The following is a 22,519-nucleotide window of genomic DNA, read 5'->3' as shown; positions in this document are numbered from 1 at the left end:
AGAACAGTAATAATGTCTCCCTAACTTTGTTGGGTAAGTCTTCAGTGACCATGTCCAATAAATATAATCCCAGTTCAAATATTCATCTGAGTTATAAAATAGAGTGTATACACTTAATTAATGTTTACATGGAAGGTGCTTTGAAATTTTTTTTTTTAGCCAGGACCTGTGTTCTTATTACTTCATTATAGATCATATGTATACATATTTTATTTTTCCTAACAGCAGGTAAACCCAGGGCCACACTTACTCCAGGATCAACAATCATACCAGTAGGGGGCAGTGTGACACTGACCTGCTCTGTGGGGAGCTCTGCTGACTGGAAATATGAGTGGTTCAGACGTGACCCAAACACTGAAGTTCAAATCAGAACAGATGATTTTAACGTCGGAGTAATCAGAGTATCTGAAGGAGGAATCTACCACTGCAGAGGAAGAAGAGGAAACCCAGATTACTACACTGATAAAAGTGATGATGTCACCATTGAGATAACCTGTGAGTTGAAAATTTTTATTTGAAATGGGCAGTGGTGTGAACAAGTGTTTGCCCCCCTCCAGATTTCCTATTTTTTGTATGTTTGTCACACTTAAATGTTTCAGATCATAAATCAAGTTTAATTTAATATTAGAAACAGATGACACAAGTAAACAGAAAATACAGATTCTAAATGAAAGGTTTTATTGTTAAGGGGGAAAAATCCAGACCTACCTGGCCTGGAAAAAGGGATTGCCCCCACCTTGTTAAATAATATTATTAACTGTGATCAAACACATTTTTTTATTACAATGCTGAGTTTAGTTTCACTCCCATACCAAGACCTGATATATTGCCGTGATATTACTGCCAGACCTGCTGAAGGTTGGTCTGTCAGGGTCTTGATGCATGCGCAATCATCCAGGTAAGTAAATCTCCAAAAGTTGATTCTGTTCATCTCAGTGTTTGGAAGGTTACTTTTAAAATGTATTCCATTACAGATTACTGAATACATGCCCCAAAATGTATTTTGTAATGTATTCCGTTACGTTACTCAATGAGAGTAACATATTCTGAATACTTTGGATTACTTAATATATTATCATGCTTTTTTCAACTACATGAATGTACTATTGCTGTGTGATTTATTACTATTACTGAAGGTTACTTGTTATACCAATACCAAGTAGATTTTGAAATCTTAATATAAAATGAGTAACAGTAGGGTGGACATTAGGTAATGCTGCACTTTTTGCAGTGATCTGGTATAGAAAACTATTAATAAAAAACTATTTTTTATAATAGTTTATTATATGCTATTATAAAACAGGTCAGCGGCTCTGAGCTGTAGGCTGCTCTAATGGAACTTATTGTTTCGGATGAAAACACAAACACAGTGTACAGTCGAGTCTTAACAGCTTACTTACAACTGGGCTACACTGCCCATGAGGCTACATTCTTTAGGGCTATGCCTGTAACACTCTGCTTATTGCCTTCATATTAAATCACTTTGAACAATAATTTTTAAAAATATTTCTTCATGTCATTATCCGGGCTGCAAGTAGAGATCACATGGACCGTGAGATTGAGACACAGGCATTAGAGCCTCTTAATGCGTGTTTTGTTTGGGTTTCCACCTGCGTGGAATTACCAAAAACAGAGAGGGTATAGACTAACATATGAAACAGGAAAGTACCGCCGTGTAATCCATTTATTTCAACAAAGTAACTGTATTCTGAATATCACCTTTCTAAACGGTAACTGTAACAGAATACAGTTACTCATATTCTGTATTTTAAATACGTAACGCTGGTACATGTATTCCATTACTTCCCAAGACTGGTTCATCTGGACGTAGCGTTTTCAGTGGGAGAATGCAAATGTACTGTTTATAAGGTTGGAGAAACTTGCAGTCAGCTGAGACTGAAGAAGTCACTTGGATGAGTGACGAAACGTTTCTCCACTGAAAACGCTACGTCCAGATGAACAGAGTCAACTTTTGGAGGTCGGTCTGTCAGGCCTCGGTTGCCTCAGTTAAGGTCAGTGTTCATGCCTCCACCCTAAGAACGAGACAAGTCAAAAATGGCCTGCATGGCAGATTTCCAAGACAACAACAACAACACCAAAGAAGGAAAATTAAGGCTCATCTCAGTTTTGCCAGAAAAAATCTTAATGATCCCCAAGAGATTTGGGAAAATACTCTGTGGACTAACGAGAAAATAGTTGAACTATTTGGAAGGTGTGTGTCTTATTACATTTGGCTTAAAAATAACACAGCATTTCAGAAATGGAACATCACACCAACAGTAAACTACAGTGGTGTTAGTGTGATGGTCCAGGTCTGTTTTGCTGCCCCAGGACCTGAAAGACTTGCTGTGGTAAATGGAGCCATGAATTTGCTGTTTATCAAAACATCATGAAGGAGAGTCCAGCCAAGCATTCATGACCTCAAGTTGGAGCACACTTGGGTTCTGCAGCAGGACAATGATCCAAAACACACCAGTATTCTGCATGTTTTTCCTTCCTACTGTTGCCAAATCGCTTGCTCATAGGGGGTCATATGATTGTTCCGGTTTTCTCTGTTTTCTTTGTATTATTGTACCTTACAATATAAAGCACCTTGAGACAAATATTATTGTTATTTGGTGCTGTATAAATAAAATAAAATTGAACTGAAGTCCACCTCTGAATGGGTTAAGAAAAACAAAATGAAGAGTTTGGAATGACTGAATCTAGATCTGCCAAGGATGCTCTAACCAGGTATTAGGTTTAGGTGGCGCTCGCTTTTTCAGACAAGGTTTGGATTTTTTTTTATCCTAATGATAAACAAGTACATTTAGAAACTGCATTTTGTGTTTACTTTTGTTATCTATGTTTAATATTTAAATTTGTTTGATGGTCTGAAACATTTAAGTCGAAAATACAAGACAGGAAATCAGGAAGGGGGAAGACAATTTTTACACCACTGTACATTCATTCATCATTATCAACCAACTCAATATTCAATAATTTCTGTTGATTTTATGTTTGTCTGTATCTCAACTGTAAATATATGTAAACAGTTTCCAATAAGGTTGTTGTAAAAGGACGACCCAGCTGGCCTCAGATATTCAGCAGTGAGACGATCAGTCTGACATGTGAGGTGCAGGAAGGAGGTGAATCCACTGAGTGGGAGTATAGATGGAGAGGACCCAACCAAACCACACAGTGGACTCACAATAATTACTGGATATTCAATGTTTCTGAGTCCAGCAGTGGAGACTACATGTGTAAGAGTCGACGCAGAGATGACTCATATTCTTCAACAGAGTGGAGTGAAGCCTTCAACTTGTCAGCATCAAGTACGTATCAGCTCCATAGTAGGTAGTAAACTCAGATATAGTTTATCAGTGAGGCTAAAATGTTGCTGAAAACTGTTTTTGACCACTTTAAAGTAAACAAAGTGAATAACAAGAAAACTACAGTTTATATTAAACAGTGATAAAAGTTATCCTTGTCTGTTATCTGCTATAATATTTAAACTACTCTGTGTCATTCACCATGATTGCGTTTAGCATAAAAGCCAATGATGAACAACACGTTTCAGAGCTGTAGTGAAATATTTAGGACTGAAAACCCATCAGCTTCACCTCAAACACACATTGAAACAACGGAGCAGATGGAGGAGAATCAATGGAGGGACATTAATGTGAAAGATACATCTTTGAATGTGATTGGACGCATCATCAGTGATGTAACCTGGGGTCACCGGGTGCTTTGGGTCTTTCTTTCTGTCTGGTGTAGATTTTGTTACTCAGCCATAGAAAGAGCAGTGAGGCTTGTAGGAAGTTAAACAGAGATGAGCAGGTGGAGAAAAGGTTTGTTGTAATCTTTCAGATGGAGATGTTGTCATGGTGACTGATGGAGCTACAAGCAGAAATCTAATGTTTTCATTGTTCAGCTGGTTTATTGTGGCAGCCTAGAAACAGAGATGGTGACTCTGTGACGTCTGTGCAGCTGAAATGGTGGAGAGAGCCCAGTGATGTGAACATAGTTTCTGCTGTGTGCTGTGAATGTGAACACATCTCTAATGTGAAAACAACATTTTACGACTGCGACAGACATTTTTTCCTCCACAGGAGGCCGAACTGTTTGAAGGGTTTTTGTTCATGGATTACATGTTTTTATACATTTTATCTCAGGAATAATGGATGAGTTTGTTTTATTAAAGCAGTCATGTGTGTAATTTTAATATTAGTGTGTAAGTTATGAAGATACGTTTTTCTAATAGGGAGAGATGCTGATTTCTTCTGATGGTGTGGAAAGAAGATTGACTGATGCCAAAAGAAAGCAAACTGCTGCAGTTAATAAATCATGTAGTTACATGATAATATGTAATGAGGGCCAGAAATGAAAAGTTAGAAGTCGTATAATTAAAATGGTGCTATTAGAGATTTGTCTGTGCAGCTATGATGATCTGGTCCTGTGTGGTCTGACATCTGAGTCTTACATTAGTGAGAATCTTCTGATGAATCTGTTGTTTTTGTTGGGAGCAGGAAGGCTTTATGCAGAAAGGGAAAGGACTAGTTTATAGATGGAAATGCATTACAGACCTGTGTGAGAGGAGGAAGTAGATGACACCAGTATAAACACTGCTGGGATGCTTTTACTATTAATTTGTGATGCCTGTTCAAACTCATCCAATTAATGAAATAGAGAGTACATTTTTAATAATGTTCTTATTTAAAATGTACCATTTTACAATTAGTGTTACTTTATTCACAGACTGCACAAAAATGAAACAATCTTTTATCCATTTATCCCTAACAGCAGGTAAACCCAGGGCCACACTGACTCCAGGATCAACAGTCATACCAGTAGGGGGCAGTGTGACACTGACCTGCTCTGTGGGGAGCTCTGCTGACTGGAAATATGAGTGGTTCAGACGTGACCAAAACACTGAAGTTCAAATCAGAACAGATGATCAACAAAACAGAGTAATCAGAGTATCTGAAGGAGGAATCTACCGCTGCAGAGGAAGAAGAGGAAACCCAGATTACTACACTGATAAAAGTGATGATGTCACCATTGAGATAACCTGTGAGTTCAGTCATTTTAGTTTGAAATTCACATTCAGACACACAGTGTTAAGTTTTCTCTGCTGAGCTGATGTTTCTGTTTGTATCTTAACTGTTAATAAACAGTTTCCAATAAGGTTGTTGTAAAAGGACGACCCAGCTGGCCTCAGATATTCAGCGGTGAGACGATCAGTCTGACATGTGAGGTGCAGGAAGGAGGTGAAACCACTGAGTGGGAGTATAGATGGAGAGGACCCAAGCAAACCACACAGTGGACTCACAATAATTACTGGACATTCAATGTTTCTGAGTCCAGCAGTGGAGACTACATGTGTAAGAGTCGACGCAGAGATGACTCATATTCTTCAACAGAGTGGAGTGAAGCCTTCAACTTGTCAGCATCAAGTAAGTCATGTTTGTTGTTGAGCTTCATTTTACAAACATAACAATGGTCAGAACAGGACGAAGTCAATGGTTTACAAAGCAAATCATATTGTTTTTGTGAGACACAGAGATAGATTTTGTGATGCCTGTTTGTGTAAGAAATTTTCAGAGGGAGGGAGGTCAGTGTTGATCTGTTGATCTATTATGTTATGAGGGTCCAGGCAAACCACAATTCAGGGGGTCTAGCTGTACGCAGACTGAAGAAAGAACATCAGCCCTGCCTCCTGAAGGTCTGCCATTCACAGGAGCCATAGGAGTTAAATGCAATGTGTGTCAAATGGGGATCAAGTTTGGAGACCCTGGCTGTAAGATCCCCAGCTCCCAGCTATCATTGCTGGCTGTTGTGTTAAGAAGTATCACCTCTCTCATAGTCAAAGGCAAAACTTGGGTGTCCAATTCCCAGTTGCTGAAACTAGCAATTACCTCCCTGGTGTGGAAGGAGGCAGAGCTAGTGCATGAGTTTGACAGATTGACAGAGCTGCAGTTTGGCTCACCTCAATGCACGGCTGAGGATCTAGAACAAGTCTCCTGGAGAGACTCTTGGGTTGCCCGTGGCAAGAGTTGCCAGACAGGGGTGGATGTCCTAATACCCTCGGTTTGCTGCATGTGTTTGGTTTTTTTTTTTACCAGTGAAAGAGAGGATTGCTTCCACTGGGTTTGTCACGATATGCGGAGGCAGATTGTGTCGATTCTCTTAGCTGAGGACCCAAATGCAGACCACAAAAGACAAAAATGGGAAGTAACTGAAAGTGTGCCATTTATTAACTAATCACCAGTCAGTGGTAATTTGCATCAGCTAACAGGGCAGGATGCTAGATAGGCCTGGTAAACCTAAACATATAGTGAGAGCAGTGCTCTTGATGTTGCAGAGCTGTCTTGGAATCTGCCTGTTTAGTTGATCTATTTTTCTTTAGAAGTCAACTTTCATTGTTATTCAAATGGCAAATTCACTTGAGTTGATTGAAGTTAACAGTTCATGTTTCTAATTTACAACAGCTGTGCCCAGTCCTGAAAGCTCTTCATTTCTTGTTTTGATGATCATTGGAATAATTTCTGGAATCATATTTACATTCTTGCTGCTCTTGTTCTGTTGCTACAGAAAATCCAGAGGTGAGCATTTTTGTTCCTCTGATATAAGATATTTTACTCTTTAAATATTTAAGTACACAGATGCAGCATACAGACATGAGGAGGAAACTGTTCCATGCAAAGGCAAATGTCTTATTTCTGTTTTTTGTTTTGTTTTAAAGGTTCTACTGATGACCAGAGGGTCAGTCAGGTAGAAGATCAACAGCAAGTATACTCCTCTCTTCTTCATGGTTAGCACTTTCTCTGGTTCAAATATAGAATATATTCTGAAGCAATTTGCAAGACTGTACTTTAACATCTGCTGCGTTTTTAACACTGTTGAATTAAATGAAGCTACAACAATATCAACATTTAATATAAATGCTACTTGCATGAATACTTATGCTTAAATTAGGCTCACAGAAATGAGAAGACTAATTTTCTTTGACCTGCAGGTGACCGTTGTGTCTATGAGTCCATCAGATGGTCTAAAAACACAGAAAATGGTACAGTATAAACTTTACTTTACACAGTTTGCGGAAGCTGTGTGGTTATAAAAGAACTGTGACTATTATTAAAATCAACTATAATTTTGTAATTGAAGGTCACCAGAAGGTGATTACACCAATGTCTGTGATTCAGCTCTTATGAACAAGAGACGTGAATACACAAAATAAGAGAAATGAAATATACAAACAAACAAAAATAAACATTATTTATGTTTATCCATCCATCATTTAATTTTCTTCTACTTATCCAGGTCTGGGTCAGGGTAGCAGCAGCCAAAGCAGAGAAGCCCACACCTCCGTCTCCCCAGCCACCTCCTCCAGCTTATCTGCAGGAACGCTGAGGTGCTCGCAGGCCAGCCGAGAGACTTAATCTCTCAAGTGTATTCTGGGTCTGCCCTGGGTTTCGTCTTGGGCGACCCCAAAGGAACCAAATCAAGTGACTAGTCTACCCTACCCGGGATAGGCTTACCAAACATGATAATTAGTGAGTTTAATTATGAATATTGATTATTTTATAATCATAATTTTAATTTTTTTAATACATTTGTTATATCACTTTTTCCATAAAGCAGTAAATTGAATCCCTTTTATGTTTTAACTGTTATTTGACAATGGTTTTAAATCTTCCAGCTTTGGGAAGTTGCAATGGAAACTTTTAGTACACACTAAAAACTGCTGGGTTAAAAATAACCTAATTTGTAACCTAGTGCCAACCCTGGCTTGTTTCAACTCAACGGGGTTGGGTCATTGGTTTGATCCAGCACAATGGGTTAGAATAACTATCCAAAAAATTGGTTTAAATTGACCAGTGTTTAAAGTTAAAATGACAAAAATTGGGTTGAAACTCATTACCCATCACAAGGGTTATATTACCATTCATATTCGGGTTAATTTTTATACGAGATATAAGCTGTGACAATATTGTTTATATTATTATAGTCTTTGTTACGTAACAATTATACTTGTAGAGCTGCAAGTTTGCCTCTCTTTCGTCCACTTTTGTCTCTACGCATCGTTACTCTGCCTCGCCTCTCTCCTTCACTAAACACAACTCCCCCTCCCCCATCGCTTCACCTACCGGCAGCACAAGATGGACACGGCAGCTATCAAAGAGGTGCTGGTTGGTAAAAAGAAAACATTTGGAGATCACTATTATTATTATTTCTATTATTTGGAGTGTCAGATGAGCAACAGAATAATGTATTCTGTAGAGAATGTCGGGAAAGCGTCCTGACTAAAAGGTTGGAGCACTCAGTGGCGGTCCTAGCCTGTTTGGCGCCCCGGGCGAACACGCCCTCTGCCCCCCCCACACACACACACACACATACAGTATATGACCTATATATGAGAGAGAGAGTATGCATAGTATGCAAACGGCTACCAAACAGACATCATAATTCGTCATATAATGGGAACAGGACAAATCAACAATTGACACTGACTAATTAATATTATATTATTGTATATATTGTTTGGAGTTTAGTCTCTTACTGTTACTATTTTTAACATTTATTCTTGGAGGAACTGTAACCCACATAATTTCCTTAGGGATTAAGAAAGTATTCTGATTCTGATTGTTTCAGGATGACCTGCCATTACCCAATGACACATCTGCTTACCTGTATCTTTTGCTCGTTTCTCCTTGTAGGAGCCATAATTAAATGTATTGAATTTTAATGATCACTGGGTTTTCATTTGTTTGGCTATGGTGATGTGTAACGAGAGTCACGTGGGACATTAAGAGGGCGTTGTCAGTCTGTCTTTCACTGGTTTGATTTTGACAGAGCAGGGCTGGGTAGCTGTAGTTTTTGTTGAACAAAGCACAACGAGTTTCCCCTTGTTGCATGAGAGCCTGTGATGTTTTAAGAGTTTGAATCGCGAGCCGATCACATTGCTCTGTAAACTTTTCAAGCACTTTAATAAACAAGCAAGCAATTCCACCTCTCGAATTATTGCGTACAGTTGACAGCGCATCAGGCAAATAGGCAGGCTCCACCCCCAGCCTCTAGCGACTGTGGAAGTCGCTACACTCCTCCTCTTCTTTTCTCTTTTTTTTAAACTTTAAAACGGGTTGTGTGTGAGACTTTAAATCAACAAAATATAAAATATACATTTTAAATTGTTATTGATCCCTTTACCCCGAGTCCTAAAGTGTATATTTATTTTCTTACTCTTCTTATATTTATTGTTTGTTTACTTGCACTGCTGTAACTGGAGCCTCGTCGTCTCGTCTCTCTATATACTGGACTGTATGTAGCGGAGATGACAATAAAGTTTGCTTTGACTTCAGCAGCGAGCAGGCGTACTGAGGGCTCTCGCTCACTTTTCACGTATAGAATTTCGAAAAAACATCGGTGCAAATTATAAGTCTGTATCATAATGTCTGGTGTTTTCGTGTTTGTTGGTTTGTTTTTATTTTGTTTTATTTTGCAAGTTGGTTATTAGATGCTGCTCCAGCCACCCAGAGAATCCCCCGCCGGTCCGACCTCTCCTCCCTGTGCCGCAAGCAGCAGGCGCACCTCGCAAACGGAGGGCGCCCTTACTCCCAGCAAATGGGCGATAGAAAACCGATCGGTGCCTATGCCATTCCCAATATGCGCTGGCATGATGTCGGGGCAGCATGAGTACGAGCAATTTTTTTTTTTTTGCCGATGCCCGTGATGCCGCCCCCCCCCCCCACCACGATGCCGCCCCGGGCAACCGCCCGTGTCGCCCGTATCTAAAACCGCTACTGGGAGCACTACTAGTATTTTCACCATTTACAACAGCGCCATAAAGTGGAAAATGAAGAGTGTGTGAAACTGCGTGCTGTATCCCAGACCGCGAAGTCTCCCAGCCTCCTGCCCCAAATTAAACCACCTTACAAAACTCATATACTGCATTTTTCAGACTATAAGCTTCCACTAAAATCCTTTAATCTCACAAATTGACAGTGCACCTTATGTATGAATTCTGGTTGTGCTTACTGACCTTGAACCCATTTTATGAGGTACACGGCGCTCAGCAATCTGTCAAAAAATGTTTTAGTACGACTTTGGTAAGCTACGAAGATTGTTGGAGCATTACGGCTACCATAGTCTGGAGCCTCGCGGAGTAATACGTACTGTGCTTCAACGTAATTTTACCGTATTGTGTGTGTATAAGGACCATAAATGGCTCCTGTTCAGAGACATGGTTACGAAGCGGATTTCAAACTCCAGGCCATCAGTCACGCAGTAGAAGTTGGGAACAGAGCAGCTGTGAAATCTGTCTTTGTTATTATGCTCAGCGTCTTTTAGTTTACATTTTGACTGCACAATTGTGAGCTCTTTGTTATGCACAAAAACAACATTGTTTTATTTTATTTATGCAGCATTATTATTTAATAAATGCTGATATTTTATTTTTGAGTAATTTTTTCATGTACATCTATGCTGTATGTTAATAAAAGTGCCTGTGTGAGATCTGGGACACAGCTTTGACTAAGAACTCTCTTTTTGTTCTTACTTTATGGCTTTAAAAAAATATCGCGATATATATCTTATATCGCCATCCAGCTAAAGAATATATTCATGAAAGGAAAAAAGCTTTTATTGGAGGGAATATCTTGAAAGTTAGAGAAATTAGGAAGGAGATCAGATCAGAAATTAAAAAAGCCAAAATAAAATACAAGGATACGGTAGAGGCGGAGATGGGTAGCAATAACTTAAGGGTGGCCTGGGCAGGCATGAAACACATGACTGGTCACTGTTTCAGTGACTGTAATAAGATAAGTCTCCCTGGTTTTAGTTCAGACTCTCAGTTAGCCAATGAGCTGAATAGATTTTATTTGAGATTTAATGATAATTATAATCCAAGGAATACACTTGATTTCTTAATAGAGAGCACCAGGGCCCCCAGCTTTGTTCTTTGATGAAAGAAGGGTGGGAAATCTTTTTAAAATGAGTAAGACTAATAAAAGTCCAGGTCCTGATAATATATGTGGCCAGGTGCTTAGAACATGCGCTGAGCAATTATGCAGTATTTTTTTATTATATCTTTCTTTTATCTCTTCAGCAACAGAAGGTTCCAGAGGTATGGAAAAAATCAATTATTTCTCCAGTTGCTAAGACCACAAAACCTACATCATTAAATGATTTTAGGCCTGTCGCTTTAACATCCTTAGTGATGAAGTCCTTTGAAAAACTTGTCAGGAAGGAGATCCTGCAGCAAGTAGAGAAGCTTATAGATCCACTACAATTTGCATACAGGCCTTGTAGAGGTGTGGATGATGCAGTGGTCACTCTGTTGAACTACCTTTATCGCCATCTTGATGGCGCCAAAGCTCATGCTCGGCTTTTATTTATTGATTTTTCTTCAGCTTTTAATACTATCCAGCCACATCTTTTAGTTGATAAGCTTCTTAACCAGTTTAAACTTGATTTTAATCTCGTTGGTTGGATTTTAGACTTTTTAACTGACAGATCTCAGTGTGTGAGAGTAAACGGCTGTTTTTCCAAACAGCTGAACTCTTCTACTGGCTCACCACAAGGTTGTTGTCTCTCTCCTCTACTGTATATTTTATACACTAATGACTGTCGCAGTACACAGGCCAACAGGCATTTCATTAAAGACGCAGATGACACAGTCATTGTAAGCCTCCTTCATGGTGAAGAGGATTCCCATGGGCCTGTTGTGGATGAGTTTGTTTCGTGGTGTGATCAGTCATTCTTAATGATTAACACTTTAAAAACCAAGGACATGGTTATTGACTTCAGGAAGACATCCCCCCATCCTGCGCTAACAGGGGTAAATGGTGCAGCCATTGAACTGGTGGACAGTTATAAGTATTTGGGGGTTGTTCTTGATAAGGCTCTGTCCTTTGAGTCACATCTTGCTGCTACAGTGAAAAAGGTTCAACAAAGACTGTACTTTTTAAGGAGGTTGAGAGGTTTTAATGTTTCATCTAAAATGATGACTCTTTTTTATAAAAGTTTTATTGAATCTGTTTTAACTTTCTGTGTCATTGCTTGGTACGGTAATATGTCCCTGAATAATAAGACCAGACTTAACAACCTGGTTAAAGTGGCTGGCAAGATTTCAGGGAGGTCTCAGGTCCAGCTTGTGGACCTGAGGCCTGTTGTTGTCCTGTTGTGTTCAGATCATCCTCTCTTTAATGATTTTCAACTGCTTCCATCAGGTCGTTGTTATAAAGTGCCTGCAGTGAAGACAAAGAGACATAGACTGTCTTTTGTACCTAGTGCTACTATCACAGTTAATAACACTGAACCATAAGTGTTGTTGCCATTGCACATTGCACTTTTTTGATGAAAAATCTAGGTTGTTTTATCAGGCTTATATTATATTATTTTGGTGAGTGTATGTGATGTGTTGGTTGTCTGTTTGTTTGTTTGTACGGACATACTGCAAATCAATTTCCCGTTAGGGACAATAAAGTTACCATTGACCAATCTAATGTTTTCATTGTTCAGCTGGTTTATTGTGGCAGCCTAGAAACAGAGATGGTGACTCTGTGACGTCTGTGCAGCTGAAATGGTGGAGAGAGCCCAGTGATGTGAACATAGTTTCTGCTGTGTGCTGTGAATGTGAACACATCTCTAATGTGAAAACAACATTTTATGACTGCGACAGACATTTTTTCCTCCACAGGGGGCCGAACTGTTTGAAGGGTTTTTGTTCATGGATTACATGTTTTTATACATTTTATCTCAGCAATAATGGATGAGTTTGTTTTATTAATGCAGTGATGTGCGAAATGTTGATATTAGTGTGTAAGTTATGAAGATACTGTTACGACCCGGCTCAAAGCCGCAACATAAAAGGAGATGAATACCAGATTGTGGGTGAGAAGAGGTTTGCTAAAAATGGAAAACCAGGTTGGCTAAAATGGCTGGTGCCATTAAGGCAAAGACAAGTGAGCTCTCGAAGCTCCGTGGGTGGGGTGAATGCTGCTGGATCCATCTCTGGCTGGTCCGTACTGTCACGGCGAGTGAGATGAGCCGTGTGGGAATTAAAAGAGGATCCAAACGCAGGCACTTGTAAAGGTGTGAGGGTGGTTTATTAAACACAACAAAAGAGATGGACAAAATGGTAAACAGAACTAAACTATACTGGGAAAACTAAACTACTGACCCTGAACAGAAACACAAACCTGAACACGAATAACAGCGAGCAGAAACAGATGACGGTTGGCAGCAGGGAAACACACGGATGAGACATGGTGGATACACAGACGGACCAGCCAACACACAGACAGAAGACACGACTTAAATACACACAGGGAAACACAGGGAGATTACACACAGGTGGGGAACACAGCTGGGAATAATCAACAAGACGAGACAGAGGTAAAACTGAACACACTCACATGAGACGCAGACCTTCACAATAAAACAGGAAACGAGAACAAATCCTTGAACATAACATAAAACAAAACACTGACAACATTAAATCATAACAATACGTTTTTCTAATAGGGAGAGATGCTGATTTCTTCTGATGGTGTGGAAAGAAGATTGACTGATGCCAAATCAAAGCAAACTGCTGCAGTTAATAAATCATGTAGTTACATGATAATATGTAATGAAGGCCAGAAATGAAGAGTTAAAAGTTGTATAATTAAAGTGGTGCTATTAGAGATTTGTCTGTGCAGCTATTATAAATGGAAATGCATTACAGACCTGTGTGAGAGGAGAAAGTAGATGACATCAGCAATAACACTGCTGGGATGTTTTTACTACTAATTTCCCTGTTTAAACACTGATCCAATTGATGAAATAGTAGAGGGTACATAATTGTCCTCTCACACCTGGACAACAACAACACCTACGCCAGAATGCTGTTTATAGACTTCAGTTCAGCGTTCAACACAATCCACCCCTCACAACTCATCAGGAAACTGACAGACCTGGGCATCAGTTCCCTCATCTGCAAATGGTTACTGGACTTCCTGACCAACCGCCCCCAACATGTCCGGCTGGATAACCGCTGCTCATCTACAATCACAATGAACACCGGTGTACCACAAGGCTGTGTGATGAGCCCTTTCCTCTACTCCCTCTTCACCCACGGCTGCAGACCTGCTGATGGTTCCAACACCATCATTAAGTTTGCAGATGACACCACGGTGATTGGCCCCATCAGTCACAACGATGAGACCGCCTACAGGGAGGAGGTGGATCGTCTGGCTGAGTGGTGCGACACAAACAACCTGCTGCTTAACACCGAGAAGACTAAGGAGCTCATCATGGACTACAGGAGGAATGCTGACCCACATCCACCCATCTACATTAAGGGGACGGCTGTGGAGCGTGTGAGCAGCTTCAAGTTCCTGGGAGTCCACATCTCCGAGGATCTCATCTGGACGACCAACTGCTCCAAGCTGGTCAAGAAGGCTCACCAGTGCCTCTTCTGGTGACTCTGAGGAAGAACCACCTGTCCTCAGACATCCTGGTGAACTTCTATCGCTGCACCATCGAGAGCATCCTGACCAACTGTATAACAGTCTGGTACGGGAACTGCTCTGCCTCGGACCGGAAGGCGTTGCAGAGGGTCGTGAAAACTGCCCAGCGCATCGCCGGAGCACCACTTCCTGCCATAAATGACATCTACAGGAAGCGGTGTCTGAAAAGGGCTGGGAAAATCATCAAAGACCCCAGTCACCCATCACATGGACTCTTCACCCTCCTGCCCTCTGGGAGGCGCTACAGGAGCCTCCGGACTAAGACCACCAGGTACCGGAACAGCTTCTTCCCCACAGCTGTCAGACTCCTGAACTCTGCCTCCTGACATCTGACCCACGTTAAACTCATGGACTGAACATACACACACACACACACACACACACACACACACACACACACACAATGGACAACCGTACCCTCATACACACAATAATAACATGGACTGAACCAAAACTCACAACCACTAGCACTTTATACAGCCTCTGTAGAAATTATCCACATATCTCACTTATCTTAACTGCACTACTGTATAGTTCTGTGTAAATAATCATTCTGTACATACGATAATTTTTAATCCTACAACTATTTATAACTTGCATAGTTCACATTTCTGTATAACTGTATATCTCATATTTCTGTATAGTTTTTATTTCATATTTATATCCTGTACATAGCTTGTACTCACTACAGCCTGTACATACTTATAGTTATAGAATATTCATAACATACTTCATACCGTGTACATTATAACATACCATAATAGACCCATTTCTGTAATATACTTACATATCTATATTATTGCTAATATATATTGTAATATATCTATATCATGGCTAAAGCACTTCTGGATGGATGCAAACTGTATTTTGTTGCCTTTACCTGTGACATATGCAATGACAATAAAGTGGAATTCTATTCTAATTATAAAAGTGTTGTTATTAAAATGTACCATTGTGCAATTAAGCCAGGTGTCGTTCCGCCCACTTGACCTCCGTCGGACTCTCAGCCAGGTTCCCTGTAGCACTCCTTTTATTGTGCTTACATGAATATGCATAGGTTCATTAACATATGACGTTTCACATAGATATACAAGTGTGTGTGTGTGTGAGAATGTGAACCTGTGAAGACTCCCCAAAGCTGGTGCCAGGAGTCTAGCGGTCCATCTAAACAAAAGGCTCTTATACTTAACCAAATACAGAGTAGGTGTCCTCCTATACCATGAATCAGTAAGAGCAGATATAACCTCTCTCATGACCTTATGTTGTGTGTGCATGCCAGAGTGCTCTGGGAGGCACACACAGTCTCCACAGACTACTACGGATCAAACCTCTATCAATCTACAACTAATTATAAAACTCTAAGCATATATGAGTAAATATTTTTAAGCATAAATGACAATCCAATTTTTTCCTTTTCTTCTACTTTTTCCCTAACAGCAGGTAAACCCAGGGCCACACTGACTCCAGGATCAACTATCATACCAGTAGGGGGCAGTGTGACACTGACCTGCTCTGTGGGGAGCTCTGCTGACTGGAAATATGAGTGGTTCAGACGTGACCCAAACACTGAAGTTCAATTGAGAACCGATAATCAACAAAACAGAGTAATCAGAGTATCTGAAGGAGGAATCTACCACTGCAGAGGAAGAAGAGGAAGCCCAGTTTACTACACTGATAAAAGTGATGATGTCACCATTGAGATAACCTGTGAGTTTAGTTATTTTAGTTTTGTTTGTCATGTTTATTGTTGAGCTCCATTTTACAAACATAACAATGGTCAGCACAGGAAGAGTTCAGTAGTCTACAAAGTATCTTACATTGTTTTTAAAATATATGCAGCAAACATTTTTACAGACACTGTTGTAGAACAGGGATTTCTGAGATGATCATGTCATTTTACATTTTATCTTTAGATGTTTTGTTACTTGCAGCTTGTCACATAAACAAATAATTTGTTAAATCTAAGAGAAATGCTAAATATAGAATCAGAACCAGAAAAGATTTTATTGCCAAGCAATTGATCAGATTTACAATATTAGGAAATTTCTGCTGTACTTAGTGTGAAATATATTATAAGACGAACACTTAAATAGATAAATAAAATAAATAAATAAATAACAGTTTGACAGGAATACAAAAGCATGTTTGTACCAGCAAAATGATTTCAGTAGAGTTTTTAATTTAGCTGAACACTTGGCATATCTCAGCATGGTGTCCAGGCTGTCCTTAAAAAAATCTGAGAACACTCGATAAAAAAAAAAAAAGAAGAGTTGGGAGGCCTAAAAAACTACAGCAGCTGACCAGTGACTGAAAGTCACATCCTTAAGGAATAAAAAATCCAAAGACCTTGAACATATTTATTGTCTTTAAAGCAGCTTCTGAATTATTGAATTCAACACTGAGTGTTTCTTATTTACAACAGCTGTGCTCAGTTCTGAGAGCTCTTCATTTCTAATGATCGCTGGACTAATTTCTGGAATCACATTTATTTTCCTCCTGCTCTTGCTGTGTTGCTGCATGAAGTCCAAAGGTGAGACTTTTTGTTCCTCTGATCTCAGAGATTTTACTCTTTAAATATTTATGTACACAGACACAGCATGCAGGCCTGAAGCTGAAACTGTTGTATAAAATGTATAAAACATAACCATGTAAAAGCAAATGTCTTCTTTTAAGTTTGTAATAAAGGTTCAGCTGATGACCAGAGGGTGAGTCAGGATGAAGATCAGCAGCAGGTGTACTCCTCTCTTCTTCATGGTTAGCTTTTCATGTAGTTTAAAAGATTCTGATGCTCTTTGCAACAAGACTGTGCTGCAGTTTTAACACTGGTGAATTAAACAAAGTTATGACAATAACAACATTTAATATAAATGTTACTGGTGAGAATACTTAATAATATTAATAATAATAGAATAATTTTCTTTGACCTGCAGGTGATCGTTGTGTCTATGAGACAATCAGAGGCTCTAAAAGCACTGATACTGGTACAGTATGAACTTTAATTCATTCACAGCTCATGGAGGCTTTTATCAAATAACTGTGATTATTATTAAAATAAATCATAATGTTATTTCAGGTCAAATAGAAGGTGATTCATGTGTGATTCAGCTCAAAGTGATTAACAAGACATGCGAGTATCCAACATAAAATATATTACATTTGCAAAACTGTTTGTTTTTTAAATGCTTTCATTTCATGACCTCAACAGAGCCCCGTGGTGACCCAGAGGAGAGCTCTGACTATTATAATGTCAATCCAAATTCAACCCCAGGTATAAAATCTTTACAGGAGCTCTTTAACTGTTTTATCTGCTCACTCAGTGTGTTTCACTTTTTTCAGTTATATCAGATGATTATTTAAAAAATTAAAATTAAAAATGATAAAAACGTGTTTTTATAAATTCCTTTAATCCAGCTTTTATTGATTATTTTTATTGGTTTCTCTAGAATAATGAAACTGCACACATAATGTAGTGCATGTCAGAGGGCAGCGTATATAATTTACATACATGTGCATCAGTCTGTTTCACAGCTGTTTGTTATAACTTTGTTTCAGGTCCATAAAGAGCAGCTCACCATCAACACAACGAGGAAAGTGACTGATGACAACAGCTTCTGTTGAGGAGACAATATGACAGGTTTTACATCACATTATAGCCAAACGTCTAAAATATTTTTAAAATTGTTCTCTGTTGATATATTTTCTGTTTAATTTTAGTCTTTGATTTCCTTCCTGACACTGTGGTATTAGTTTGTTAGAAATAATATTAAATGGTATAATATACACTTAGCTAGCAGAAATGTGTATTACCATTTAGTATCCATATTATCTGGGAGCATCTATAGCTTTTATAGAAAATATATAAAATGCAGCTACAAGACATTTGAAACACTTGATGTTTAGCAGCTAATAATCTGATTTTAAATTCAGCTTTTGCTGTGTCACATGCAGGTAACAGTGAATATTATTGCTGTATGTGATCTCCTACATTATGTCAGACTTAATGATGCAACACATGCTGTATGGATTTGAATGTATCAGTGAATGTATTTTGTATGTGTGTGTTTTCTCTGGAGATTTTTTTTTATTTCTAGCTATGAGCTGTATTTCTGTTGTATCCTACATCATGTTTGTAAAATAAAAACAAAAAACAAAGGTTTTTATTGGGCGTTTATTTAAATTATATTATGCACTATGAACACAGACAATTATAATTACATTGAAGCTTAATCAACACACTTATTGGTTCCTTGAAATGCTGCTAATGATATTTTGTGTTAAAGTGTAACAGGACAAGCAGCAAAGTCAGCTTTTTGTCACATTTCTACTTTTCGTCCTCTTCTTCTTTCATCCTCAACAACTGTGCTGTAAAAACGTCCAAACTTTGGCACAATGATGAACGGATGAGGCTTTATTGACTTAATTATAGTTTTTTTTCTATCATTGTAGCACTGTCAATAGATTAGGAACAGTGTTATAACTTAAAAAAAAATAATTTTCAAAATAAGGTACCATTGATTCTTTGGAAATTAGTAACGTCTTATTTGGCTTAGACTATCTGTCTATAAAACCAGTCAAATTGAACTGAAAGTGTCCATACACTGTAAAAAAAGATTCCGTAGAAAAACGGAAAATGTCCTGGTAATTTTCTGCCAGTACATTTTCTGTTTTTTTTACGGAATGTGACAGGTGAGACCTGGAGACTTGGAACCGCCCCTGGTGGGCGGAGCTGGTCTGTGCTCCTTTCATAAGCGCAGGTGTGACCTCTCTCCCTAGAGAGAGGTCGTGCCCCCTGTTTAGTGGAACTGGGGAAATTAGTGTCCAGAGTTGGGTGGAGGAAATAAAATCTGTGATGCGCACTCGTAGACTTGCCCCTATTGATAGAGCCCATTATATCTATGACCATTTGACTGGTGATGCTCGTGAAGAAATAAAATATAGGTCCCAGCAAGTAAGAGAAGATCCAGACCGCATTCTTGATATTCTCCTTAGCCAGTATGGTTGCCCCATGTCCTTTATTGCTGTTAAGGAAGCTTTTTATGCAAGAAGGCAGCAAGAAGGGGAGTCATTGAGGGAATTCTCCCATGCATTGTTTTCTCTCATGGACAAAATGATTCAAAGTTGTCCAGAGAGGCGAATTCCTGAGGCTGCTAGACTGCTTTCTGATCAGTTTGTAGAGGGTGTCCGGGATGGAAATTTGAGCCGCGAGCTTAAAAGGATTGTTCGTGAACATCCAGATTATGACCTCCATACTTTAAGAGATGAAGCCCTCAGGTGGGAGCGGGAAGGCAGAGTAGGAGTAGAACCAGGTCGGTTCAGGACTTATTCTGTCCCAGCAGTCTACAGCATTCAGCATGCAGGACAAACAAAGGTGCCAAGGGATACTATTGGGTCAGAATTAGCAGAGGTCAAGGAAATGTTAAAACGGCAGCAGGCCCAGATTGATCAGCTTACACATGAGTTGAGAGTTGCCCATACATCAAGTAAGCCTAGGTTCACACAGAGAGGAAGGCAGGTCATTTGCAGACGGTGTCAGAAACCTGGCCATTTTGCTAAAGACTGTGATGACGAGAGGGTAGTAGCCTTTGAGTCTACAGCCTCTAGCAGGAGCTCATCTGGTCAGGGCATGTTTTCCATGCAGACGGAAAACTAGCACCCTCTGTTATGCTGAGCCACATATCAGATGGGGACATAACTGGCTCCAACAGTTGTAATGCTCAAACGTCTGGTCCCCCACCCAAGTTGGTAGGCTCCTGTCCAAAGGTTACCATTAATATGGGAGGGGTAGATGTCTCCTGTTTATTAGACACTGGGTCCATGGTCACTACCATCACAGAGAGTTTTTTTGCCAAACATTTTAAGAACTGGGGTCCAGAAAAACTGAAAGCATGCCATTGGCTGCGGTTACGGGCAGCTAATGGGTTAGATATTCCCTATGTTGGCTACCTGGAGCTTGATTGCCAGGTGTTAGGGAGGCAAATACCGAAGCGTGGTGTGTTAGTTGTTAGAGACCCTTTGGAGCCCAGCCCCAACTCAGAAATATGTGGAGTACTCGGCATGAATGTGATCCGTGAGTGTTATAGGGAGCTGTTTTTGGAACATGGCTCTGCTCTTTTTGACCTTCCTTTAGTGCAGGAAGATCCTTGGCAGCAGGCTTTGCAGCGTTGCCATACAGCCCAGCTACAGCCCGAAGCACAGGTTAGTGGTCCAGTGAGAGTTAAGGGTAGAAGAAAAATTTGCATCCCCGCAGGCACAATGAAGTTTGTACCGACCACATGTCGGAAAGCCCCTTCAGCACACACTGGAACAGCGCTTTTTGAACCATTAGATGCCGGTTTGCCTCATGGTCTCCTTTCTTCTCCAGCTTTGGTCCAAGTGGTTAGTGGCACTGCATTTATCCCCATCACTAATGTGGGATTAACTGAGGCCATTTTGCCACCTCGCAGTCAGCTTGGCACCTTGTGCCAAGTTGAAATTGTCAGCCAATCGGATGGCTCGACCAGTCTGTTGGAAGATTTGGGAGAAGAAAAATGTGTTACCATGGCAACTCAGAGTGTGGAACCCAACTCTCTGAAAACTGCAATTGATGCAATTGATCTCTCAGCCCTCTCTGTACAGGATCAGGACAGGGTAAGATCCCTTTTGCATGACTACCAATCTGTTTTCTCTTCTCATGATGGTGATTTAGGCTGTACCAATTTAATCACTCATGAGATTCCACTCTTAGATGAGACTCCAGTCCGCCAGCGGTATCGACGCATTCCACCTTCAGAGTATGAGAGCGTTAAGGCCCATATTCAACACCTGTTGGAGAGTCAGGTGATCAGGGAAAGTTGTAGCCCTTTTGCCTCTCCAATTGTGGTAGTACGAAAGAAGGACTCCAGTATCAGGCTTTGTGTGGATTACCGTTTGCTGAACTCAAGGACTAGCAAGGATGCTTTTCCCTTGCCCCGAATTGAGGAGTCCTTGGACGTGTTGTCAGGTGCACGTTGGTTCTCTACCTTGGACTTGGCTAGCGGCTACAATCAGGTCCCTGTTGCTGAGCCAGACAAAAAGAAAACTGCTTTCTGCACTCCTTTTGGGTTATTTGAGTTCAACCGCATGCCATTTGGCCTCTGTAATGCACCAAGCACCTTTCAGAGATTGATGGAGCGAATGTTTGGTTCCCAGAATCACCAGTCTTTGTTGTTGTATCTGGATGATGTGATTGTCTTCTCTACCACAGTAGACGAGCATATTCAGCGCTTAGGAGCAGTACTGGAGACCTTGCGGGTACAAAACTTGAAGGCCAAGTTGGAGAAATGCTGTTTTCTGCAGACAGAGGTAAAGTACCTTGGACATGTGATCTCCAAGGATGGGGTCTCCACAGACCCAGATAAAATATCTGCTGTGTCTAATTGGCAAACTCCTAGCTCTGTTGCTGAATTGAGGTCATTTTTAGGGTTTGCTAGTTACTATCGCCGCTTTGTTCCAGGTTTTGCATCCCTAGCTGCTCCGCTTCACCAGTTGGTGGCAGAGCTGGCGGGGACTAAGCACAAACGCCCCTTCAAGCGTACACTGCAGGACGTTTGGACAGAGCAGTGTGACAATAGCTTTCAAGAGTTGAAAGCTCGGTTGGTGCATTCCCCCGTATTGGCTTATGCTAATTTTTCACAACCTTTTATCTTGGAGGTTGATGCCAGCCACTGGGGTTTGGGGGCAGTGCTTTCACAACAGCAAGCAGATGGAAAGGTGCGTCCTATAGCCTATGCTAGTCGAGGACTAAAGCCCACGGAGCGTAACATGTCCAATTACAGCTCCATGAAACTTGAATTCCTAGCCTTGAAATGGGCTATGACTGAAAAATTTAGAGAATATTTGCTGGGTAACAAGTGTGTTGTCTATACAGATAACAACCCCTTGAGCCATCTGACTACAGCAAAGCTTGGAGCTTTGGAACAGCGCTGGGCTGCTCAGCTCTCTTCTTTTGATTTTTCAATTAAGTATCGTCCAGGTCGTACAAATGGCAATGCAGATGCTTTGTCCCGACA

At 40.2% G+C, this 22,519-nt stretch overlaps 1 protein-coding gene across 1 annotated transcript; it reads left to right on the top strand.

The window, feature by feature from the left end:
* Nucleotides 1–128: 128 nt before the first annotated feature.
* LOC120433847 (leukocyte immunoglobulin-like receptor subfamily B member 3A) lies at nucleotides 129–18,192 on the top strand. The gene is made up of 11 exons (XM_039600801.1): nucleotides 129–135; nucleotides 229–495; nucleotides 3,036–3,314; nucleotides 4,783–5,052; nucleotides 5,157–5,435; nucleotides 16,915–17,022; nucleotides 17,166–17,246; nucleotides 17,423–17,473; nucleotides 17,566–17,577; nucleotides 17,698–17,760; nucleotides 18,045–18,192. The coding sequence occupies exons 1-11, from the start codon at nucleotides 129–131 to the stop codon at nucleotides 18,050–18,052; spliced, it is 1,425 nt and encodes a 474-aa protein (XP_039456735.1). The 3' UTR covers nucleotides 18,053–18,192.
* The last annotated feature ends 4,327 nt before the right edge of the window (nucleotides 18,193–22,519 follow it).

The sequence above is a fragment of the Oreochromis aureus genome, linkage group 3 (assembly GCF_013358895.1).
Source record: "Oreochromis aureus strain Israel breed Guangdong linkage group 3, ZZ_aureus, whole genome shotgun sequence".
Taxonomy (NCBI): Eukaryota; Metazoa; Chordata; class Actinopteri; order Cichliformes; family Cichlidae; genus Oreochromis; species Oreochromis aureus.
This window is presented reverse-complemented; position numbering and strand designations above follow the sequence as displayed.